Source organism: Schistocerca gregaria, chromosome 4 (assembly GCF_023897955.1).
Source record: "Schistocerca gregaria isolate iqSchGreg1 chromosome 4, iqSchGreg1.2, whole genome shotgun sequence".
Taxonomy (NCBI): domain Eukaryota; kingdom Metazoa; phylum Arthropoda; class Insecta; order Orthoptera; family Acrididae; genus Schistocerca; species Schistocerca gregaria.
In genome coordinates, this window is record NC_064923.1 from 407,348,851 (window position 1) to 407,375,992 (window position 27,142).

The 27,142-nt window shown below is 43.7% G+C and overlaps 1 protein-coding gene across 1 annotated transcript in view; it reads left to right on the plus strand.

Moving 5' to 3' along the window:
- Positions 1–6,326: 6,326 nt before the first annotated feature.
- LOC126268163 (importin-4-like) overlaps positions 6,327–27,142 on the plus strand; it is a 124,042-nt gene continuing 103,226 nt past the window's right edge. The window contains exons 1-2 of the mRNA XM_049973740.1: positions 6,327–6,491; positions 6,724–6,896. Coding sequence (XP_049829697.1) covers positions 6,438–6,491; positions 6,724–6,896 — 227 coding nt within the window. The 5' untranslated portion in view covers positions 6,327–6,437. The remainder of the gene's footprint in view (positions 6,492–6,723; positions 6,897–27,142) is intronic.

The window sequence follows — 27,142 nt, forward strand, 5'->3', positions numbered from 1 at the left end:
TTGGATGACATTTTTACAATCAGTTTTATATGGTGTTTCAAGAGGCTCCCCTGCAGTGGTTTGTGGTAACACCAGAATTGCGTCTCCAGAAAATCATTGACAATGAGACAAATTTGGGTAAATCCCCATCTCAGATCCCTCAATTGCTACATGTTCTGGTTCCTACTGAAGTTCTGGCAGAGGCATATTTAAAAATATTTTGGATATAGAGATGTCCAAAGAATGTGAGGTAGGTTCTGTCAGCTTTAACAGGTATTTCGATTGATGAATTGGCTAGGAACTATGATGTGGTAGCTGTTGTGTGTACCATATGTGTCAATGTGTAGCAGTAAAGTAGATTGTGGATGGAGGCCCCAACCCCTGCATTAATGCTGCTGGTACACAGAACATCAACCATCTATGGAGAGCTTAGCCAAAGAGCTTGCAAACAAGCTTAGCCAAAGAGCTTACAAACAGAGAACAATGAAACAAGCCTTGGTGCTGATATCACAACAGTTTTGGTGCAATGGCAAGGCAGTGTTCAGGCCCTGCACTTAGACAAGCATGATCAGAAAGTGTCAGCAGCTGCACAGGCACGTCAAAGTCGTTCACAGTGCCTACGGTACAAACTGAATGCAATGATGACTTCTGTTACTGGTTCTGCGAGGTTTATTTGTCAGAAAAAGAAACCTGACTGATTGGCATAGGGTGTGAAATTAGTGTAATACCATGATCAGAGGGCAAATACCAAAGGAAAACTAGCTTGCCTATCCTCACAGGTGCAAGTAATTTACGTATCAAAACGTTTGGCATCAAACTTTGGCTTTGAAATTTGAGAAATGTTTCCGCCAAAGAGTATATTTATTCCAGCTGCTGTGAGTTGGACAATAATAGAGGTGATATCTTAGGAGTTATCCTGTTATTCCTGACCTACTTAATAACTGACTCATTAAGGGGCCTATCACACCACAACATACTACCAAATCGGGATGCGATATGTGTGATGCCCACGCAATGTATCACGTGAAGATGTCCCAGCAAATCACATCTTTCGAATCGGTAAGTCACCTCTCAGGCCCGTGTCCATCTGAATGCGGAGTGCACATATGTGTGTTATGTGTGAAACCATAGAGTTCTCCTGGGTGTGTGTCTTTCAAGAGTTCAGAGTTAAAGGCTCATTGTAAGACACTTAAGGGGCAGATTGGTGAGTGCAAAATGATGTCAGAGGAAGAAACAAAGGCAGCAACAGATTTGCAGATGCAAAATCAGGATTTGAGAGCATGGATAGAAGTTTGTGTTAATTTGGAGCAGGTGAGCCAGGAGACACGACGCTTGCATGGTGGAGCAGGCTCGCAGGATGTGGACCAGGCGTCTTCCCTTCTTTCTACTGCTAAGGCTGGGCAAGCAGCGGATTACAACCCCAGCCAACCGTTGCTAGTGCAGTTCCCAGCGCTGACCGACATGATGGTGACAAAAGTAGGCATTCCTGAACGACTCCAGGACAACTTGTGGTTAGTTGGACCAGACATCTAACTGCAGATAAGCCGTGTGCAGTCAAGAAATAATTTGACAAGATGATCGCTGAAGGATCTACATGTCGTTCTCGCAATGCTTAGCGTTCTCTATCAAAGATGGTTAAAAAGAGTAACGGTGAACGGAGAATGTGAGGTGACTGCAGAGAACTGAACTGTCGCACAATACCTGATAAGTAACTATTACCAAATGTAACAGATCTGCACAAGAAGAGAACAGAAGCTTTCGAAATGTGGTGCTACAGAAGACTGCTGAAAATTAGATGGGTAGAGCACATAACTAATGAGGAGGTATTGAATAGAATTGGGGAGAAGAGGAGTTTCTGGCATAACTTGACTAGAAGAAGGGACCGGTTGGTAGGACATGTTCTGAGGCATCAAGGGATCACCAATTTAGTATTGGAGGGCAGCGTGGAGGGTAAAAATCGTAGAGGGAGGCCAAGAGATGAATACACTAAGCAGATTTAGAAGGATGTAGGCTGCAGTAGGTACATGGGAGATGAAGAAGCTTGCACAGGATAGAGTAGCATGGAGAGCTGCATCAAACCAGTCTCAGGACAGAAGACCACAACAACAACAACAACAACAACAACAGATTTTACCAGCAACTTGGCAGGTCTGCGCTCCTCTACTGTGATCGATTGTGCAAAAGCTTTTGTACAAATTCCGGTGGCCCCAAGAAGAAAACTGCTACAACTACGCCATTGTGACCATTTGAGCACAATGTGATGCCTTTTGAGCTACGAAGCACAGCCCAAATGTGGCAATATTTTATGCACGAGGTGCTCCACGATCTCTCTTTTGTTTTCTGTTAAGTTTATGACATTTTATTTTTTTCCCTCAACACATGAAGAACGTATGGGCATGAAATGCAGTGTTTCTGAGGTTAAAAAGCTGTGGCATAATGATTAATGTCGATTAATATGTTTTTATGAAGGAGGAAGTTCCTTTCTTAGGATAGGTCTCTTGCAACCGCATATCAACCTTTTTTGGTCTATATTGTCTCAGGTAACAGCATATCACTTACAGCAGGAAAGGTATCGAATGTCGTGCTAATGTCCCTTCTTGATAATTTCAAAGGGCTTCACCGTTTTTAGGGGATGCTGTAGTGTTGTCATAGACACCTTTCAGAGTTGGCTGAGATTTCAGAGTCCCTCGACAACCTCCTGACGAACAGAAACATGTCATGCGACATGAAGATTTCTTGAACTCCAGTGGCAACGAGAGATTACAAGGATTTGAAAAATGCAGTGGCTCAGGCTTCATTATTGGCACATCCGATTCCTAATGCTCCCATCACCCTGTAGGTGGATGCTATCCAAACAGCAATAGGAGCGGTTTTGCAGCAGTCGATATGTGGAGGGCAACAGCGATTAGCTTTCTTCCCCAAGATTATGTCTGTCCAACAACAATCACGGAGTTTCTTCGATCGAGATCTTTTAGCTATTTATTTAGCAGTGAAACATTTTCGCCTATGGCTGGAAGGTCAGAGATTCTTTCTATTTTCATTTATCGTAAGCCACCGACATCTACCTTCAAACAAGTCACAGAGCTTAATTGCACATGGGAGGTGCGCCGCATGGAGTACATCAGACAATTTTCCACTAGTATTCAACATGTCTCAGGGCAAGAAAATGTGGTGGCATACTGCTTGTCACGTAACTGTGTGGTGGTTACTGGATGGTCAAGGCTGCAGAACAGGATATGGGCCCATTCCTTATCTATTTCATGTGGACCTGGCCTCAATGAGTTTACACATTGAACGCCTACGGCGACATGGTTCAAGTGGAAGTATCTGGTGCCATACATCTGCGAAAAAAAGAGCGTTTGTTCGTTCCTGCGAAGTGACGACATGCTATTTTTGTATCTTTTCTCACCTTGGCCGACATCGGAATTAAGGAAACCGTGTGATTAATGACAGAAAAAGTCGTCTGGCTGGGAATGCAGAAGGTGTGCCAGTGCTGGGCGAGGAAATGCCTAAATGTCAGAAGTATAAAATTAATAGGCATATCGGTTCCTGTTGGTGATTTCCCCTCTCCTTCTGGGAGATTTTCTCATTTACATGTGGATATCGTAGGCTGTCTCTCTCTGTTTTACTAGATAGCCAGAAGCAGTACCTATTTAGGATATTTTGGCAATTTCAGTGGCTCACATTTTGGTTTCTAATTGGTTCTCGTGTTTTGGCATCCCACAGGTAATAACTTCAGAGAGGGGTCGTCAATTCATGTGCCAATTCCTTGCAGAGTTGTTGCAAATATGTGAATGTAAACACATCTACACTATGAGCTACCATCGCACCAATAAAACGATGGTGGAACGAATGTGCTGAACATTAAAGACACCATTAGCTTGCCACATGGAATTTTTGTCTTCTACACTACCGTTGGTTTTATTGGGATTACTCGCAGTTATAAAAGAGGGCATTGATTGCTCTGCCACGCAGCTGGTGTGTGGTGAACTACTGAAGGTACCGGACGATTTCTTCTCGCTCTCACAACCATCAAGTTTGCAGGTCAGACTATGGAGAATTTTTGGGCGACCTACACACAGATATGCACTGTCTGGCCCCATAAAATCCTATAAGGCACAATGTAATGCCCACCTTTTGTCATTAAGTCTTGAATACACGTCACTTTGTTTGAATCACAGACAATAGAATCAGACCATCACTTTCCCCCCATTGTTCGGGTCCTTTTTAGAGCATTCAGCGTGAATACAAAGTGTTTATTATTGAGGTAAATGTGTCGTTATATCACCTAAAACCTTTTTATTACATATACAATTCCGATGCTGTGAGGATGTTCCCTAATAATCTTTCAGGGAAACCGCAAGGGGTCGGGTAGAGCAGTGCACTGTTACCATCCAAAAGTGCCTAGTACATCTGGATTTGCTAGATCTGCTGAAACAGTGTAAGTGAATAAGTGAATTGTGGTGAATCTGCACACACGGTCTAAATGAACTGACGAGCTACAGCTCTCTGTAAAAGAAGGGGAGGGGAGGGAGAGAGGGGGTTATGTAATAGACTCGAGCTAATAATTGAGTCAAGTATCCAGATAAATCTATGCTATGGTATCTGATGCTCTTTGGTACTTTCTGAGTATGTAGATGTTCCATGTTTTGTGCTCTGAAGAATATTGTCTTACATTGCTAATAAAGTTCAGTATTATCTTCTAGTTTATGTTTTGTGGTGAATGTTATAAACTCCCACATCTCCACGATCATAGCAGACATACAGGGGGTTTCCGTAAGAACGTGCAAAAATTTAACAGGATGTAGAGATGCTCCACCGAACAATTTGAGGTAGGGAATCTGGGGTCAGAGCAGCCAGCTCAAGGAGATAATAGGAATAAGATCACAATACAGTGTACTTTTTTTATTAACATTGGTTACATTTAACTGGAAATACCATCACTGACACAATGAACATGCCATTTTTACTTTATCTTACAAAATGTGCTGAAACTGACGGCGATTAACCTCAATGCAAACGTGACATCGGCGAACAAGATTCTGACGCGCCCTGACAAGTATCTCTGGTGTGTTTCGAATCACATCACAGGTAGCTACAATTCTGGCATCGAATTCCATCTCAGTGTCCACTCGGGTTTCATACATAAGTGACTTTAGATATCCTCATAGGAAATAATCAAGGGGATTCAGGTCAATTGACCTCACAGACCAAGGAATAAGACCTCTCCTTCCAATCCAGCGACCAGGAAATACTTCCTAGTAATCAGGCTCGTCCCCCTCGTTTCCTTGCTGGAAAGTAAGAACGTACATGTAAATAAACAGCACAGTACATGTAAACTACATCTACATCTACATCTACATCCGTACTCCGCAAGCCACCTGACGGTGTGTGGCGGAGGGAACCCAGGTTAGCTGTAAATTAGCTGGAAAACAGTAATGCTAGACAGTAGACAAGTTTACTTCCAGATCTCTGTAAGCTGGTTTCTCTGACCACAGATTATCTATCCCAAATTGTTCAGTGGAGCATTATCTGTCTTGTTACATTTTTGCACGCTCTTACGAAACCACACTGTACGACACAGAGGTTCCGAAATGTGATTCTTGTTCTTGACACATGAATCCAACTTCTATTAACAACCCACAAAATTAATTACAAAGCAAATTTAGAAGAAAAAAAACTTCCATATGTAGTGTTCGATGAGCGAACCCTCTTTAAATCAATGCACTTAACACTAATTAGCATAATTTTTGAGTAACAACCGACCTATTTCAAGACCTTAGGTCTGTTTTAAAAACGCAAGACAATACAGGTGGTACTTATGATCTGAAGAATGTTTTTACGACATTCCACAAGGTCATGTTCACCGTACCATTTCCAAACTATTCATTGATTGGTGATTTCAGTTTTGAAGCCGCTCCATTTGCTGGTTAACATCAGCAACAGGTCGCTCAAGAAAAATCTGTGGTGGTGTAGTGGTAATAGAAATTGATCTACGGACTTACGTCAAACCGTAAATCATATCGTTCTGCAAGATCACATTAAAGTGCGAAAACTGATTTCTTTTTATATACTCCAGCCCTTGACAAAATCGTCAATGGCACATCATGTCAGGTGAGGCAAAGAAATAATATAAATAATATTATCCACCCTAACAATCGTGTGTTGTACTACGTAATGCCATCAACATTGATTAAAGGGAACTCAGAGGGGTCGTGTATCATTTTCGTAGCTGAAAAAATAACAACTTTTTATTTAATGATTTATGCATATGTTCCATATAGGAACAGGTATACCTCTCAGTTCCTTTTCAAATATGAGAAAATCCTCGCAAAAATCATGAAATGGACATTTGTTTACGCGTGTTATTCTTTGGGCAGTCTTTGAGGTTAAATATCTTTGACAAACCCTCGGCAACAGTAGATGTAGGTAAGAAGCGGTGCGGCAGTATTTCGAGGATGGAGGAGATATTGAAAAAGCTGCTGGTGTCTGAGAGTGCTGTCATTAAGGAGGTATATTCGAAGACGAACACGTAGTTCATTTTATTTTGTCACGCATTCACTTCGTATGAAATTACAAATTCCTTCTAATAAAAACTTCTATAATACACGCTTCATACACGTGTTTTCGTCGGTTGCTGTCGTTTATTCTGCTTCAGATAAAAAAGTGTTGTGCTATTTTTGCCACGATACGAAAACTTTGTATTGAAAAAACGTACTCCCACAACTTGTTATTAACTTCCAGGGCAGCAAAGAACTGAAAGAGGCTTTTAAGCAACCGGACGTTATACCACTTTTATGTAATGTTGTCGGGTCATCAGACAATCCTCAAATACGTCAATATGCTGCCGTATTGCTTAGGAAGAGGCTTGGACGAAGGAGACATTGGATGAAATTACCAGAGGATCTGAGAAATAAGTGAGTTGATTAAACATCTTGTCGTAGAGAAAGTTGCTATTTAGCGTAGTAACTGCAAGTGAATGCTTTTTTTTTATGCTAGCAAGTTTTATTTGCTATAGACAGTGCAAATCCATAGCAGTTTTTTTTGCAATTCTTGGTGTTTCCGCTGAAGCAAACAAGTCATTTTTTATGTAGTGTTAAATCTGACCTTATTAATAGTTCGTTTAAAGTCCGCTAAGAAATTAAGGGTCATTGGAAAGGATACAACAGGCATCCTTCCCTAATCAGAGCTGGAGTTGCTTGTTGGACCCCTCCACCCCACTCCCAAATCTTTGTGTGTGTGTGTGTGTGTGTGTGTGTGTGTGTGTGTGTGTGTGTGTGTGTTTTTATAAAATTGATAGCCAATGTGTTGAAATGGCAGTGAAATTTGTGTGCCCTATTGACATGGCCTATTCAAGCAGGCATAAATTTAAGTAACACATATGCAACAAAACATGTATATACCCACACACAATTTAAAATTCCAAAACAGAGGCCTTCACTTGTATTGTAATGTTACTTTGCTTATAAGGCAAATGGTTGAAGGGAAATAAATCAGTATGAGAAGTGGCAATGAAGATTAGGAAATAAAAGCTCAAAATTTTTTGAGGAAGGATTACTGGAGAAAATAATCATAATGCAAACTGTTGTCACGAAATTAAATAAGGTAACACGTTTTGGCCCAATACTGACAGTATCAGAAAGATCGTAAACATGAAATAATGTAGGGCTTGATGTGTAAAAATGATAAATAGCTTAGGCTGCATCATTCATGAAGTTCATGGTCACAGAATATCAGGAATTTTTCTTAAATAATATCTAGTGGACAAATTAGATACTGCCTGCAGCAATTTCTTCAATTGAAGTACAAATGAATGTCAAAATGCGAAAAGTTTGAAGGTGCCAAACAAATGTACTGCTTGCTGTGTTAGTCTTTAGAATCATTGGATGTAAAACATTGTCATTTAAAAGTAGTGCTCTTGAGGTTGCTTATATTGTTGGCCATAACATATTGTTCATTTTTGTCAGTAAATGACATGGGAGTTTCAAAAATGCAGCAAGTACAGAATGAAATTTGAAAGTCACTGTTCTTGGAGTTGACCTGATTAAATTGAGAGTACTTTATTTTTATTTATTTATTGTTCCGTGGGACCAAATCAAGAAGTCTCCATGGTCATGGAGCGAGTCAATAGATGAAATTGTAACACAATTGTAGAAACAGATAAAATGAAATGTAAGAAACATATTCGGGTGACAATTCGTAAGTTTAAATAAAGAAAATCAATAATATAACACTGGAATTTGCTTAATTTTTTAGCTCTTCCAGGAGCTCCTCGACAGAATAGGACTGGTGAGCCATGAGGAAACTCTTCAGTTTGGACTTAAGAGTTTGGACTACTGCTAAGATTTTTCAGTTCTTGTTGCAGCTTATTGAAAATGGATACTGCAGAATACTGCACTCCTTTCTGCACAAGAGTCAAGGAAGTGCATTCCACATGCATATTTGATTTCTGCCTAGTATTAACTGAGTGAAAGCTGCTAACTCTTGGGAATAAGCTAATATTGCTAACAACAAATGACATTGAAGAAAATATATACTGTGAGGGCAATGTCAGAATTCCCCGACTATTGAATAGGGGTCGACAAGAGGTTCTCGAACTTAAACCACACATAGCTGGAACAGCCCGTTTTTGAGCCAAAAATATCCTTTTTGAATCAGAAGAATTACCCCAAAAAATAATACCATACGACATAAGTGTATGAAAATATGCGAAGTAGACTACTTTTCGTGTTAAACTGTCACTTATTTCAGATACTGTTCAAATGGTAAATAAAGCAGCATTTAGTTTCTGAACAAGAGCCTGAACATGGGCTTTCCACTACAGATTACTATCTATGCGAACGCCTGAACTGTTCTATCTCGCTTATAATATGCCCATTCTGTCTGATCAAAATATCGGTTCCTGTGGAATTGAGTTAGAAACGGTAAAAACTGTGTCTTACTGTGATTTTGCATCAAATTATTTTCTGCAAGCAGTGAACTTATTTCATGAACTACATTATTTGATACTGTTTCAATATTACACACAAGATCCTTCACTACCAAGCTGGTGTCATCATCAAACAGAAATATTTTTGAATTACCTGTAATACTAGAAGGCATATCATTTATATAAATAAGAAACAGCAGTGGCCCCAGCACCAACCCTTGTGGAACGCCCCACTTAACAGTGCCCCATTGGGACTGAACATCACTACCACTCTCAATATTGCGGAGAATTACCTTCTGCTTTCTGTTCTTAAAGTAAGAGGCGAACCAATTGTAAGCTACTCCCCTTACTCCATAATGGTCCAACTTCTGCAGTAATATTTTGTGGTCAACACAGTCAAAAGCCTTCGTTAAATAAAAAAAACACCTAGCGTTCGCAACCTTTTATTTAATCCGTCCAAAACGTTACAGAGAAAAGAGAATATAGCATTTTCAGTTAAACCATTTCTAAAACCAAACTGAACATTTGACAGCAAATTATGTGAATTTAAGTGCTCCAGTAACCTTGTATATACAACCTTCTCGATAACTTTAGCAAACACCGGTGGCATAGAAATAGGTCTATAATTATCAACGTTGTCCCTCTCCTTTTTTATAAAGGGGGCTTCACTACTGAGTACGTTAACTGGTCAAGAATCTGACCACTCCTAAAGGAAAAGTTACAGATATGGCTAAGTACTGAGCTAACATACATAGAAAATACTCGAGTATTCTGGTAGATACCCCGCCATATCCATGAGAGTTCTTGGTCTTTGAGTTAATAATTAAATCACTAATCTCCCTCTTGTCAGTGTCATGGAGGAGCATTTCAGGTAAGTCTCGGAACACTTTTTTCTAAGAGCGCTATATGATTCCCTGTTGGGACTAGGTTTCCATTTAGTTCACCTGCTATATTCAGAAAGTGATTATTAAATACTGTACATATATGCGGCTTATCAGTAACACGGACATTCCCACTACACACTGTTTCTATATCCTCGACCTGTCGCTGGAGACCAGCCACTTCCTTTACGACTGGCCATATGGTTTTAATTTTATCCTGAGACTTAGCTATTCTATCTGCATACCACATACTTTTGCCTTCCTAATAACTTTTTAAGCACCTTACAATACTGTTTGTAATGAGCTACTGCATTTAGATTTTGACTGTTTCTAATGTTTTGATATAATTGCCACTTTGTTCTACAGGATATTCTTATCCCTCTAGTCAGCCACCCAGGCTGTCTGTTTGTGCTAGTACCCTGTTTTGAACATTCTAACAGAAAGCAACTTTCACGAGAAAAGTTTTGAGGAAAGCATTATATTTATCGTGTACTGTATCAGCACTATAAAGATCTTGCCACTCTTGTTCCTTGATAAGGTTTACAAAGGTCTCTACAGCAACTGGATCAGCTTTCCTAAAGTTGACAAATATATTTAACATACGTTGCAGCACAAAAATCTTTTCGAGTTAAAATTTGTGCATCATGATCTGAAAGGCCATTGACCTTATTTCTAACAGATTGCCCTTCTAGTAATGAGGAATGGACAAAACTGTTGTCTATAGTTGTTCTACTGTTCCCTTGCACTCTTGTTGGAAATAATATGGTTTGCTTAAGATTATATAAATTAAGGTCTACCAGCATCCTTTTCCTTGCACAATCACTTATACAATTAATATTGAAGTCACCACATATAACTAACTTTTTGTATTTCCTATAAAGTAAAGCTTTAGCAAAAATGTTGTGAAATCAGTCTGAGGATCTATAAATAACCATAGTTAAAGTTTAGCTCCACTAAATTTAATCACACCTGCACAACATTCAAACACTTTTCAGTGCAGTACTTTGAAACATCAATTGACTCAAATGGGATACTGTTTTTCACATACATGGCTACTCCCACACCCCCAAAGAGCTCCTAGAAAAGCTGCCAACCAACCTTTATCCTGGTAAAGGAAGCCTCTGAATTATCTCCTTTTTTTTAAGAAGGGTTCAGATATACCAATAATTTCAAGAGTAAACATCTATAAGCAGTCACCAACTTTATCTCTAATACCTTGTCTAATTTGATGAAATATACTAATTCCCTCATTAATCAGATACCTAAGCTTTGTCGAAAGTGGTTCCTTTGTTAGACTTCCCTTAAGCAGGAATAACTATCAACTGACTTCAATTTAAAAAAGGTACAGCTCTAACGCCCACTACTACAGGAATCTTCCCATGAGTGATCCCACCACCCCCACCTATGCCTATAGCTTTGCCATCCTCCCCTTTCCATACCTGTTGAGGTGCAGGCCATGTCTAGTGAAGCCCGTCCTGCTGATAGACTCAGACACCACTGAAATGTGACTCATGCCTTCTATCATGAGTGCACCCCCAAGTCTCGTGTTATTACACCTGACAGCTGTATTAAGATGAGACCAATCGTGACACTGAAACAGTTCCATGAAATGCGCATTCGTGTTGCCAGTCTGAGTGGCTGCCTTTTCCAGGTCACCATCTGTGTCATACTCCCCATCCCTATCAATACTATTACCAGACCCACCCACAATCACTACCTGATCCTCTTTAGTAAAATCCCTACATAGCCTTGCCTACGTTAAGTAACCTGAACCAATCCTGCATTAGGCTTCACAATGCTGGTGACCTGGTACTCAATCCCCATCACTTACTGCAACTGCTGGCCTACACCTCTACCATGAGAACTACCTAACAGCAGAATCTTCTTCTTTCTCTTAGACTTTGCAACTGACCTAGCCACTGCAACTGCTGAGGTCTGCTGCATACTTTCTACATCTACAGCTACTAGAGATTCCTCTCCACTAAACTCTGACAGTTGGTCATATCTATTGCAAACAGTAGCTTACTAGTAATTGTTTTAATCTTGCTAGCCTGACACACAGGCTACTGTCATTCTTTAGTTCTGAAGATTTCGAAATGAAAACATCCTTTTATAGGATGAATGCCCCATATAGCAATTCCCCCCCCCCCTCTCTCTCTCTCTCTCTCTCTCTCTCTCTCTCTCTCTCTCTCTCTCTCTCTCTCTCCAATCGAGTCTACTGTAGAAGGAAGATTGTAAATTATGGACATTAAGAGGCAGATGCAGTTCATTAAGTTGGGACATCTAACTTCATGGAACTCCACAGGCTGTGGTAATCATAGTAGTGAGTGCTCAACTGATTTTTGCAGAACCTAAAGTCTTGTGTGACAGCTACCTACATTGTTACATTTTCATTGTGTTTCAGCAGCAGTACTACTGTGGTAGTCAGCTCCTGAAATGCATTTTGCAACATTTTCAGTGAGGTGATGGCTCCATTTGTATTTTGTTATAAAAATGTCCACCAATAAATTTTAGTGCAGTAGTACTTCACCTGGTGGTAGCACATTTGGACCCTGATGGAGAAAATTTCAGAACCAGTATTTGGCTAGCAGTAATTTAGATTCACATGTACACTGATGCCACAGGATAATTGTAAAATGGATCTGTATTGTCTCATACTATGAGAGTATGGCAGTGGCATTGCCTTCATTGAGTATTATTGCCATTCTGAAACTAGGTTAAATCCGCTTTTCTTATCTCTTTCTGTCATACTGTTGAAACTGTGGAATTGTGCTGAGGATGTCTACCAAATGTATATACAATTACTGAACTGTTTGCAGTGATGATTAGTTGTGATGGGAAAGCAAGGGCATGTGTCCACAGCTGTTAAAAGTAGCAAATTGCAAAACAGCAGCCAGACAATGTTTTGTACAGTGAGTTGTAGCCACTGTCAAATACTGACAGATATAACCACAGAAAACATAATGTAGTCAGAATAAAGGGAGCACAATTGTAAGAATGTAAAATACTTTCACCATAACAATAAAGATAATTCATTCCCATCAGACAGAGAACAATTTAACAATGCAAAGTAATGTGGGGGTGTACACTGAGCAGCAAAAAATGGTTGCAGAAAATGGCAGCCAGTGCAATAAGCACTTACATTGTCATCCAGTATTTCCAGATTACATAGAAAATGTGTGGAAGAGGCATTATTACCTAAACTATAAAGCAAGTGTTGTCGGTATCCTAGTTAGGTAAATTTTTGCTGGTAGTCTTTGTAGCTGAATAGTCAACCTGTTGGCATTCTGTATAAAGAGCAGAGGTTAGTTTCCATGTAACATTATTTTCTATATTGCTACAAGAGAAATTTACTACATGAAAGACATCCAACCAATATGATGTATTGTTACATCATTTTCTACAGTAGGTACTATAGTTCAGAGATTGTTAGCCCACCCATATGAACTGACTGATTTCTGCCAAAAATTATAATTGATATTAGAATAGTGAAAAGCAAATTTTACCAATCAGCAGCCACCTAATCACTAGTTTTTATGGTGATTTATTACTGAAATGTCAAGAGGAGGCTATGCGTATAGACTCAAAAGATTTTGGTGCACATAAACATACTAGTAAGCGGCTACTAAAAGTAACTTCTTTAGAATGGTACAGGTCACTAGGCCTTAGGTTAAAAAAAATTGTTGGTTTATGTAATCCCTGTATAGGATAATGAACTTAAAAAACATTATGGTAAAACCCTTAAAGTGTGGTGGATTGGAAACTTAATTCTGTGTTTGATGCACACGGTGCTGGTAAAAGCAAACAGCTGTCACAGAGAAGCTCCATGATCAGCTCTGCAGAGTAAAATTTGCTGAAGAAAACATCATAAACTAGTGGAATCTGGTAGGAGCCTGCTGATTGACCAGCTACTTTCCAATGTTCATCTGTGTCTAAAGGATGGCACTCCTACCCACTTCATTGCCCTCCCTTCTTTGCTGTCAACCTCATGATCTCTTCCAGTCTTGTGGCTTCATTACGATCGTTGCTACACAGCAGTCTTAATGACATTGGCCACTTTCTAGTGTCCTGTCACTCCCTTGTCTGAGAAATTTACACAATGAGTGCTTTGAAGAACCCACTTGCAATTCTCTGCCTCTGTTGCCACCTTCACCCTCACGCTGCATTGATTAGGTTGTGGGGGGAAGCCTCCAATTTGCCACTGGAACTGCTTAGTCTCCTTTCTACAGACCACCTCCACTGTTGGCTGCTGGCATGTTGGAGTAACTGCTATTCAGATTACTGAAGAGTCTTGAATGACATCATTCTCAATCACCCTCCTCACTTTTACACCTTCATGCTAAGGCTCACAATGTAAACACAGTAAGAAGGAATGCTGGGAGCACTATCTTCTCTGTGAAAGTGTAATATGCTTCTTCATCCAAAATTAAGGCTGAGCTCAATAGTCTTCCTGGCCACCAAAGAAAGATCAGACTGTACCCCCTCTCTTCCTCCAGTGTGGTCTTCCAACCAACACATTGGTTCTTGTTAAACACCTTATGACCCATTTTGTGGTAGCATCAGTATTCTCTTCTTACCTGGAAGCCTTCCAAACAAATTAATGACAAGTTGAAGGTGTTTCCCTGTGCTGCAATCCTTAGGACACCAAATTATATAGTGAACCTTTCACTGACTGGGAATTGATTCAGACTGGTGTCTTGGCACAGGCCTGTATTCACTTCAAGATTAGGTGATCCTATGTCTGATGGTTACTCAGAGGCTGTCTATTAAAGATCCTCAACCATATTTGGCTCAAAAGTGTCTTTCCTTCACAATGATTAGAAAGTGTTGTTGTACCAGTCATTAAGCTGGGTAAAATCCCAATGTCCAACAGCTAATGACACATTAGCCTCACCAACAAGCGCTACAGATCCCTTTAAACGGTGGTTGCCCATTGATTACGCTATGTTCTTGAACCTTGGGCCTTTTAGTTAGCCTATTAGTGTGGTTTCCTAGGACGATGATCTAAAACTGACCATCTGGTTGGTTTGGAATTGACAATCGGCTAGGCTTTTAATAAACACCAACACCTCATCAGTATTTTTTGATGTACAGAAAACATAGGCTAGTGCTTGGCCCCATCACATTTTACTTATATCCACCACCCCTTTGAGCCTTCGTACCGTAGACGGTACTTAGCTGAGCTCTCCGTGGCTACAAGAGAATGTCATGCCACAGGACTCTGTGTGGAATGTTATACTCTTCCTTGCCATCAGTGGGCTAGTGACCTGTCTGGGCTACTGCTCACCTTGAATTGTATGTCAATAACTTAAGCATTTGGTACAGCTCCCAGTCTAGCCTTAGCTGAACACAAGCTCTAAGGCCCCATCCAAAGGCCCTCCACATATACCCTTTCTTATGGTTTCCAAGTCTCTCAGGCAGGTATGCGGTTCATGCATTTCTCTTATCATACTGTGGTTCATCGTGACACAGAACTCTGCATGAGTGCTATTGTGACCCATTCTTCCTTCCTGGGCTGCATTTCCTTCTCTGTGCCCTTTCTTCCCTGTTCTTGCTACTTTCCCTTCCCTGTCCCTGCTCCTTTCCCTCTGCCGCCACCTTACCTTCTCTTGGTTTTTCTTACTTAAGTCAGCCTGACTATACATTTGGTTTCTTCTACTCTTTCCACTTTTTGTTCTTCTTGCTTTTTCTTTTTCACCCTCTTTTACTTCTCCCCTTTGGGGTGTGACCTCCATTTCTATCTTTTCTCTGTGGTGTGTGAGCTATTTGGAGAACAACTCTCTCTAGCATCTTCGGTGTGGATTCCTCCTCCCTCTTCCTTCCCTGTCATAGTGCCCTCCCCCTGCTCCACTATGTCACTACTACATGTAGCCAGTCTGTGTAGTGGGGCTGTTATATATATCCATTTAGTTGAGATCCCTGACAACAAAGGTATCCACTTCGATACATGAGCTGCTGCCTCCCAGTACGTGCTTGGGACCCCCCAGGGGGCTCGCGGTCCTTTCGTGAGTACGTGCGTGGCGAGCACGGGGCCCCGAGCTATTGCAGCCTTCCTTCTTTTTCCGGGCTGCATTTCCTTTCCCTTCCCCTCCTTTCCTGTCCTTCATCCTTCCCTCCGACCTCTCCTCTCCCTCACTTGGTGTCCCTACTTATGGTGTCCCTCCTTATGTTGGCCCTGCTATTCTCCTGGTTCTGTTGACCTTGCAATTCGGCCTTGTTCTGTAATTCCTTCATCCTTTTGGTATTCTCTGGTCCCCTCTGGGGTTTGACCTCCATCACTAAATTTTCTTCCGTAGTGTGAGCCATTTGGGGAAGAGCACCTTACCTAGTGTCTCCGGCGTGTGCCATCATCATTGATTCCATCGTTTCCTTTACGTCGTTGTTTGACGCTAGGGTCCATAGCCAGCACGGTAGCCAGCCTGTGTGGTGGGGTCGCTATGTACCCTTTTGGTTGAGCCCCCTGAAAACACAGGGATCACACGTCTGATACCTGAGCTGTGACCTCCTCATGTAAGCCTAGGAGTGGTTGCTTGTCGTCCTGGAGCATCGGAACTCCCAGCAATGGCCGCCGTGCCAGACGGCCCTTGCTGTGGCTGGGTGGCGCCCATGAGGAGAGCCCCTGATCGGAGTGGGTGGTATCAGGGCGGACACTATGCTCATGAAACTCATAAGAGTCCACAACTCTGGCCGTTCTCCGGCCGTCTCTTTGACTGGAAAAGATTCTTCACGTGCTGCTTCCTCTGCCCTTTCCGCCTTCCCTTCCGTGGCTACCCCCTGGGAGGAGGGCCAGGCTCGTCGGCTGGGGGCGAAACCTTTCCCTCGCTATCTGGTTTGCGCCAGAACTGATGGGGATACTTTTACTCATACGAAACCTATGTTTTTTGTTGAACACATCGAAGACAAGTTTGGCGAGGTGGACTCTATCAGCAAGATGCGGTCTGGGTCGCTGTTGATTAAAACTGCTTCAGCTACCCAGTCTGCAGCTCTCCGTGCCTGTACCCATCTTGGTACGATTCCTGTGTCAATTACCCCACACCAGTCCTTGAACATGGTGCAAGGTGTAATTTTCCATAGAGACCTCCTCCTTCAATCTGATGAGGAACTTCGGGACAATCTAAGCCGGCGGGGGGTTCACTTTGTTCGGCGGGTTCAGAGGGGTCCGAAGGACAACCGCGTTGACACTGGTGCCTTTATCTTGGCCTTTGAAGGGGACACCCTCCCTGAGAAGGTCAAGATTATGGTCTATCGGTGTGACGTGAAGCCATACATCCCACCACCTATGCGATGTTTCAAGTGTTTGCGTTTTGGCCACATGTCTTCGCGCTGTTCGCAGGCCCCCCTCTGTGGTGACTGTGGACATCCGTTCCATGAGGGAAGTTCCTGTGTTCCCCCTCCTGTGTGCGTAAATTGTCGTGGGAATCATTCTTCACGGTCACTGGATTGCCCAGTGTATCAGAAAGAGAAAAAGATACAGGAGTATAAGACTCTTGATCGTCTCACCTATACCGAGGCCCGTAAAAAGTATACACGCCTTCATCCAGTGACCCTGACAACTAGTTATGCTTCAGTAGTATCTTCACCCCCTCCTCCTCATTCCTTACCCCAGTCCCGAACCCCTTTCCTCCCCCCTCCCCCTGCGGTTCCCACACCATCCCCTCCGGGCACCGCTTCCTCTCCCCGGCTGGAGAAGTGTCCTGCTTCTTCGGCGTCTGCCGGTCATGGGCGCCCCTCGCGGGATGCCCCTTCCCGGCACCTTCCAGGCCAAAGGTCTGCTGCCACGCGGCCACCACGAGAACCACGGTCTGCGGGCCCCCAGATCGCCCGCTCTCTTTCTGTTCCCGATCTTGCTGTGGCTGGCTCCATTTTGTTGCACAGCCCTCCACGATCCCAAACAGAAAGAAAGAAGCAGCACAAGTCCTGGGACAAGGAGTCTCTGGTGTCGCCAGAGGTCTCGTCCCCATCTTCACAACCTGTCTCTGACCTGTTATTCATGGATGTCGCCCCCTCCTTGTCGGTGACGGGTGGTGACCCACCGGCATGACTGACATTAGCCTGTTCACCCCCCAATTGACTCATCGTTCTTTGGCTATCCAATGGAACTGTAATGGCTATTACCGTCACCTACCGGAGTTGCAATTCCTTCTTTCGTTTTACTCTGCGGCTTGTGTGGTTCTACAAGAAACTCATTTTACTGGTGGTCACTCACCAACCCTCCGTGGCTTCCGTGCTTTCTGTCGAAATCGGGTCGGCCCCCTACGGGCGTCTGGCGGAGTTTGCACGTTGGTCCGAACGGACATTGCCAGCACGTGGATTCCTCTCCAAACTACATTGGAAGCAGTTGCTGTTAGGATCCACCTGGACTCTGGGGTCACAATTTGCAATCTGTATCTCCCTCCTGACAGAACTCCTACACCTGCCTCCTTAAGTGCCCTCCTTCAGCAACTTCCTCCTCCCTTCCTTATACTTGGCGATTTTAATGCACATCATCCCTTGTGGGGCAGTGCATTTCCATCTAGTCGGGGTCATCTCATTGACCAGTTTATTACCGACCACGACTTGTGCCTTCTTAACGATGGCTCCCCTACCCATTTCAGTGCCGGTCATGGTAGCTTTTCTGCCATTGATCTTTCTCTCTCTTCTCCCTCCCTCCTCCCTTCCCTAAAATGGTCACCGCACGACGACCTTTGCAATAGTGACCACTTCCCGTTGATTCTCTCGCTCCCTTCCCGCTCCCCCATGGACAGATCACCTCGTTGGTCCTTCCAACGTGCCAATTGGCCTCTGTATACTGCACAGGTCGTTTTTTCTCCCTCATTGTCGGATGGTATTGATGATGTCATACGTGACATGTCTGACGCGATTGTTCACGCTGCTAGCCTTGCTATCCCGCGCTCATCTGGACCATTTCGCCGCCGGCAGGTCCCTTGGTGGAGTTCGGACATTGCCGTTGCCATCCGTGATCGCCGTCGAGCTTTGCAACACCTTAAGAGGCATCCATCCGTTGCCAATCTTATTACCTTTAAACGCCTTCGCGCAAAAGCCCGTTACTTAATCAAACGGATGTGTTGAACGCTTTGTTTCTTCCCTCGGTTCTGCTGTCCCTCTGTCGCGGGTATGGGCTACACTTCGCTCTCTCCAAGGTTGCCATCGGCAGTCTACCCTCCCGGGTCTTCACCTCCCAGATGGCCTTTGCACGGACCCGTTGATTCTCGCGGAACACCTTGCGACCCATTTTGCAACAGCGTCGGCATCAGCCTCCTATCCGGCTGCTTTCCTTCCCCAGAAACAGCGGGCCGAAGCTTCCGCCTTATGTTTTACCCCCAGCCAGTCAGAATCATACAACGACGCTTTTACTGAATGGGAACTTCTTTCCGCACTCTCCTCTTCTCATGATACGGCCCCTGGCCCAGACTCCATTCATAACCAACTGCTTCAACATCTCAGTGCTCCACAACAGCGACATCTTCTCCGGGTATTTAACCGTATTTGGCTCCAGGGTGACTTCCCTTCTCAATGGAGGGATAGCATCGTGGTTCCCGTCATTAAGCCCGGTAAGAACCCCCTGTTCGTCGACAGCTATCGGCCAATTAGTCTGACGAACGTTGTTTGTAAGTTACTTGAACGGATGGTAGCCCGTCGGCTCACTTGGGTCCTCGAATCTCGGCGTCTGTTGTCCCCTTACCAGTGTGGCTTCCGAGAGGGACGGTCTCAGATCGATCATTTACTTCGCTTGGAATCCGCAGTTCGGCAGGCCTTTTCCCAGCGCCGCCATTTGGTTGCTGTATTTTTCAACCTTCGCAAGGCCTATGATACGGCTTGGCGCCATCATATCTTACTTACACTTCATGAGTGGGGTCTTCGGGGCCCACTCCCGATTTTTATCCGCCAGTTCTTGTTTCATCGTTCGTTTAGGGTTAGGGTTGGTACAGTTTTAAGTTCTCCGCGAACCCAGGAGAATGGCATCCCTCAGGGTTCCGCATTGAGTGTACTTCTGATCCTCATTGCTATAGATGGACTTGTGGCCTCCGTCGGTCCTTTGGTCACTCCTGCTCTGTATGTGGATGATTTCTGCATTTGCGTTAGTTCCTCTTCGATGGCCGCTGCAGAGCGGCAGCTCCAGGGTGCTATACGGCGTGCCTCTGCATGGACCATCTCACACGGATTTCAGTTTTCTCCTTTAAAATCGCGAGTGGTCCACTTTTGTCGCCGTGTGACAGTCCACCCCGATCCAGAGCTCTATCTCAATGCACAACGATTACCTGTGGTCCCACCGTTTCGTTTCCTTGGCCTTCTTTTCGACAACAAGCTCACTTGGCTGCCTCATATCAGACGCCTGAAGATAGGATGTTTCCGTAAACTAAACGTCCTTCGCTTCCTTGCCCACACCTCTTGGGGTGCTGACCGTTCCACTCTCCTCCACCTTTATCGGGCCTTAGTGTTGTCTCGCTTGGACTATGGTTGTCAAGTTTACGGTTCAGCTGCCCCTTCTACATTGCGCCTCTTGGATCCGGTCCACCATCGTGGTATCCGTTTGGCCATCGGTGCCTTCCCGACTAGCCCTGTTGATAGTCTCCTGGTTGAGGCTGGGATCCCCCCCCTTTCCGTTCGGCGCTCCCAGCTTCTGGTTTCGTATGCAATCGCTGTCCGTTCCTCTCCCACTCATCCTTCCTATTCTATCCTGTTCCCTGCCCAAGGAAGTCGCCCACCTGACTCCCGCCCTCGGGCGGGTTTACCGGTTGGGCTCCGCCTAGCGTCTCTTCGCCGTGATTTTCAGCTTCCTTCCTTTTCCTGTATCCCACGTTCCCTCCCCAACACATCTCCTTGGTTAGTTCCTCGGCCCCGAGTTCGGATGGATCTCTGCCGAGGTCCGAAAGATTCCGTTCCCCCGATGGTGTTCCGTTGTTTTTTCCGCCGCATTTTATCTTAGTTTCGGGATGCTGTTGTTTTTTACACTGATGGCTCTAAATCTGCTGATCGTGTGGGCTATGCCTTCACCTCCGCTGTAGGCATGGAAAATCATCTCCTGCCAAATGCATGTGGGGTGTTCACTGCGGAATTGATGGCGGTCTCCCGGGCCCTGGCCTTTATGAAACAGTCCAAGCTCAATCGCGTTTTGTTATGTACAGACTCAATGAGTGGCCTTCAGGCACTTGACCAGTGTTTCTCCCGTCATCCCTTGGTCTCCTCCATCCATGACCATCTCGCTGATCTCCACCATGCTGCTTGTTCTGTTAGCTTCCTTTGGGTCCCTGGCCATGTGGGCATCCAAGGAAATGAGCTTGCTGATCGTTTGGCTGGGGGAGCAGTCACTTATCCCCCATTCCCTGTCACCCCTCCTGTGGCGGATTTACGGCTTCATCTCAAATCCCACTTTGCGCAATCATGGGCCACATCCTGGGAGGCTACCTCCTTGTCTAATAAACTTCGTGCGATTAAGGTGACACCTGTCCCATGGCGTTCTTCCTTACGCCTCTCGCGAAAGGACTCAACCACCCTCTGTCGTCTTCGCATCGGCCATACCAGGCTGACCCATGGTTTTCTTTTGCGTGGTGAGCCACCCCCACTTTGTGGTTGTGGAGCTTTCCAGTCAGTGGCCCACATTTTGGTGGAATGCCCCCTTCTTTTAGCTTTGCGTACTAAGTACAGACTTCCCTGCACTTTACCCTTAATATTAGCAGACGATTCCCGGATGGTTGAACTGGTTCTCAGTTTCCTCCGTGAAAGTGGTTTTTATTCTCAGTTTTAAGGATTTTCATCTCCCTCTGGAGTAGGGGCAGGGCGGTGAGGGTTGGGATGTCTCCCACTGTAGGCTGTGCTTGGAGATTCCTGACTCCCCTCCCTGGCCATGTTCCTTCTTTTTTCCCTTTTACTGTTTTTATCGCCTTTTAGGTTTGTTTAATCCCTTCTACAATCCGCCCTTTTACACTCTGGCGGTTGAACGCTTTTAAATAGCATGTGGTCTTGCTTGTACTGCATCACAGGTGGGATATTTCCTCTCTTGAGGTTGCCCATTTACTGACTTCCCTCCTTGTGTTTTTATCATTGACGACACAACTGCACTTTTTTAGCCTTTTACCTTTTATCGTTTTTGACTCTTCTGAGCTGCCCCTCTGTCGGAACTGACCGCCTTTGTAACAAGGGACTGATGACCTTGCTGTTTGGTCCCTTCAACCCCAATCAACCAACCAACCAACGTGCTTAGGAGCTACTGCTTGTCATTCTGGAGCATCGGAACTTCTGGCAATGGCCACCATGTCGGATGTCCCCTACTGTGTTTGGGTGGTGCTCACAGGGTGAAACAGCCCCGGACCAGAGTGGATAGTGTCAAGACGCTTTGCATATGAAACGTGTTATGCTCCAAAATACTGGTCATCTCTTTGGTTGGCAATGGATCATTTGCTGCTGCTTCTTATGACCCTGTGGCCTTCCCTTCCGTGGCTACACTGAGAGGAAGAGCTCACTGGCTTGGGTGAAACACTTTTCCCCACTACCTGATCTATACTAGGATGGACAAGGACACATTCACCATCACAAAACCACAACTTTGTGTGGAAAATAGTGAAGGTAAGTTTGGTGAAGTGGAATCCCTCAGTAAGATGCGGTCGGGTTCACTGTTGGTCAGAAATGCTTCTGCTGCCACCCAAACTGCATCCATCCATTCTTATTTGTGACCATCCCAGTGTCCATTACTCCTTATTAGTCTTTGAGTATGGCTCAGGGAGCCATTTCTCATAAGGGCCTCATCCTTCAAACTGATGAGGAACACCAGGTCAATCCAGAACAATGGCGCTTTCATTTTGTTGGGTTCAGAATCACATTAATATAGTAACTTTTACTCTGGCATTTAAGGGAGGTATTCTACCAGAGAAGGTCAAGGTTGTGTGTTATCGGTGTGACATGAAGCCGTATGTCCCACCACCCATGAGGAGTTTTCAGTGTTTGCATTTCGGGCACATCTTCCCACTGTATAGATGACCCTCAGTGTGATGAATATGGACATCCACTCAGTAAGGGGAGTCCTTTGGTTCCATTGCCCATGCCTGTAAATTGTCATGTCCATCACTCACCAGATTGCCCAATTTATAAGGAGGAAAAGAAGATAACAGGAGTAAAAGGTCCACGATTGTTTATTCTACATTGAGGTTCTTTAGAAATATGGTTTTCATCCTGTATTGATGAAACATGTCTCAGCATGAGTTAGATTCTTTTCCCCCTTCTCCCTCATCCTTACCCCTGTACTACTCCTTGCTCCTCTCCCCTGAATTTCTGATGCCCTCGACTCCATGTGCCACTCTACATCCCTGGCCAGAGAAGTGTCAGCCTTCTTCCGTACCCACTGGCGATGGAGCTGCTTCCTCATTGACACATTTCATGCAGACCACGACTTATACCTACTTAATGATGGTTCCCCTACTCACCTTAGTGCCACCTATGGAATTTCATCTGCTGTGACCTTCTGCTCACTTCCCCTCCCATTCTTTCTTCCCTACACTTGTCAACACACTATGACCTTTGACAGTGACCACTTCCTGTTAGTTCTCAAATTCCTTTCCCATCTCCTGATGGCTAGGTTGTCCTGCTAAGCTTTCCATTGTGCTGATTGGCCTCTGTATGCCTGCCATGTCATGTTTACATGTTCCTTGTCACGTTGTATTTATGGAGTCATCTGTGAGCCATCTGATAAGATAATTCATGCTACCAGCTTATCTATTCCCTGCTCGACAGGCTCCACTCACTGCTAGCATGTTCTAAGTTGAAGCACAGCCATTGCCACCAGCCATTGCCACTGGCATCTATGATCGCCATCACCCCATGAAACGTTTTAAGTGGCACCTGTCCTCCACCGGTCTATGTATCTTTAAGTCTTCATGCCAAAGCCTGTTAATCACATAGTTAGGTGTGTTGGGAACACTTTGTCTCCTCCCTAAGTTCTGCTGTCTTTTCGTCATGGCCATGGGCTACACTTTGCACCCTCAAAGGTTGTCAGTAGCAGTCTTTCATTCTGGGCCTTATCCTTCCAGGTGGCCTTCGTATGGATCCATCAGTTCTCACAGAACAACTTGTGACCCATTTTGGGACAGCATTGGCATCAGCCTCCTATCCTGCTGCCTTCCTCCTCCAGAAACAGTGAGGTGAAGCTTCCCACTTAGGTTTTACCCCTTGTCAGGTGAAATCCTACAGTGAACCATTTACAGAATGGGGGCTGCTTCTGGTCCTCTCTTCTTCCCACAGTTCAGCTCCTGGCCTTGATTCCATCCATCACCAACTACAACACCTCAATCATCCAGGTGTTTATATTTGACTTGAAGGCATTTTTCCCTCTCATTGGAAAGTGGTATTATGGTTCCTGTCCTTAAGCCTGGCAAGGTCCATCATCCCTTGATAGTTATCGGCCGATCAGCATGTCCATTGTCCCCTTCAAGTTACAAAAACAGATGTTGGCTTGTTGGCTCATTTGCGTCCTTGTATGTCGGTACCTTTTATCTCCTTGCCAATGCGGCTTTTGAGCGAGAGTGTCTCGGATCAATAGTCTGCTGGCAGTCCTTTCCTTAGTGATGCCACCTTGTCATAGTTTCCTTCAATCTTCTAAAGCCTACAACACTGATTGGCACCATCACATCCTCCTTACATTCAGTGAGTGATCTCCCCCCCCCCCCCCCCTCTCGATTTTTATTAGCCAGTTCCTATCCCACTGATCACCACTTTCAGCTCTCTGCTGACCCAGGAAAAATGCATTCCACAGGGCTCCGTATTAAGTGTCCTTTTTCTCATTGATATTAATGGACTTGGAAGCTTCTGCTGGACTGTTGGTTACCCCTGCTCTATATGTGGATTATTTCTGTATTTGGGCAAGCCACCTCTCAGTGGATTCTCCAGGATGCCATCTGATTTGCTTCCATGTGAACAAACTTTCATAGTTTTCAGTTCTCCCCCTTAAGTTGAGACTGGTGCATTTGTCGCCATATTACGATCCGTCCCGATCTGGAGCTCTACCTCAATGCCCAACACCTGACTGTGGTCGACCAATTCTGTTTCTTGGGTGTTCTTTTTGACAAGGAGTGTACTTGGTTGCCCCAGATCCGTCATATGAAGGTTGGCTGTTTGCATAAACTTACTGTACTTTGCTTCCTTGCCAACACCACTTGGGGTACAGATTGGTTGACTCTTTATTTTATTTACATATCAAGTTCCGTAGGACCAAATTGAGGAGCAAATCTCAAAAGTCATGAAACATGTCAGTACATGAACTTACAACTTAAAAGTAATAACAGATAAAAATAAATGTTCATGAACCTGAAAGAAAATCAGTCCATAAGTTTAAGCAAACGCTATCAGCAATGCAATGAGAATCAGCTTAATTCTTCAAGGAACTCCTCGACAGAATAGGAGGGGTGACCCATGAGGAAACTTTTCAGTTTAGATTTGAAAGCATGTGGATTACTGCTAAGATTTTTGAATTAAAGTGGCAGCTTATTGAAAATGGATGCAGCAGTATACTGCACACCTTTTTTGCACAAGAGTTAAGAAAGTCCGATCCAAATGGAGGTTTGATTTCTGCCGAGTATTAACCGAGTGAAAGCTGCTTATTGTTGGAAATAAACAAATATTGGTAACAAGAAACGACAATAAGGAATATGCATATTGAGAGGCCAATGTCAAAATACCCAGGCTCGTGAACAGAGGGCGACAAGAGGTTCGTGAACTCTCACCACTTATTATCCGAACCGCCTGTTTGAGCCAAAAATATCCTTCTAGAATGGGAAGAGTTACCCAAAACATAATACCATACAACGTAAGTGAAAAATAAGCAAAGTAGACTAATTTACGTGTCGAAGTATCACTCACTTTGGATACCGTTCGAATAGTGAAATGTGCTTTCCACGACAGCTTACTATATATTTGAACACCTAGGAATTTGAACTGTTCAGTTTCACTAATCATCTGCCCATTCTGTGAGATTAAAACGTCAGGTTTCGTTGAATTGTGTGTAAAAACTGTAAAAACTGAGGCTTACTGTGATTTAACGTTAGTTTATTTTCTACAAGCCATGAGCTGAGGTCATGTACTCCACTACTTGAAACAATGTTGCACACAACATCCTTTACTACCAACCTAGTGTCATTAGCAAACAGAAATATTTTAGAGTTATCCATAATACTAAGAGGACATATCTTTTCTATAAATGAGGAACAGAAGTGGCCCCAACACTGATCCCTGGGGCACCCCCCACTTGACAGTACTCCACTCAGATCCCACATCACAGCCGTTACAAACATTGTGAATAATGACCTTTTGCTGCCTGTTGCTAAAGTAAGAGGTGAACCAATTGTGAGCTACTCCCCTTATTCCGTAATGGTCCAACTTCTGGAGCAATATTGTGAGATCAAAATAATGCCAAGTGTTCGAAACTTTTTGTTTAGCCCATCCAGTACCTCACAGAGAGAAGAGAATATAGCATTTTCAGTTGTCAGGCAACTTCTAAAGCCGAACTGTGCATTTGATAGCAAATAGTGTGATATAAAATGATCAATTAACCTTACATACACAGCCTTTTTGATAACTTTTGCAAACACTGATGGCATAGAAATAGGTCTAAAATTATCTACATTATCCCTTTCTCCCTTTTTATAAAGTGGCTTTACTACTGAGTACTTAAATCGCTCAGGAAACTGACCATTCCTAAAGGAAAAATTACAAATATGGCTAAATACAGGGCTAACATGTGCAGCACAGTACTTTAATATTCTACTAGACACTCCATCATAACCATGAGAGTCCTTAGTCTTCAGTGATATAATTATTGACTCAATGTCCCTCTTGTCTGTATCACAGAGGAGTATTTCTGATGTCAATCTCGGAAAGGCATTTGCTAGGAAATTTATGATTTCCTGTAGAAAATAATTGTTTATTTAATTCACCAGCGATGCTCAGAAAATGGTTGTTAAATACTGTACATATATCTGATTTATCAGTAACAGAAATATTATTACTGCGAACTGACTTTATATCATCAACCTTGTGCTGCTGACCAGACAGTTCCTTCACAACTGACCATATGGCTTTAATTTTATCCTGTGAGTAAGCTATTCTGTTTGCATACCACATACTTTTGCCTTGCTAATAACATTTTTATGCACCTTACAATACTATTTGTAATGGGCTACTGTAGCTTGATTTTGACTACTTCTAACATTTTGATATAATTCCCGCTTTGTTCTACGTGATATCCTTATCCTACTAGTCAGCCAACTGGGCTGTCAATGACTGCTAGTAAGCCGTTTAGAATGTTCTAATGGAAAGCAACTCTCAAAGCACATGAGAAATGTATTATGGAAAGCATTGTATTTATCAT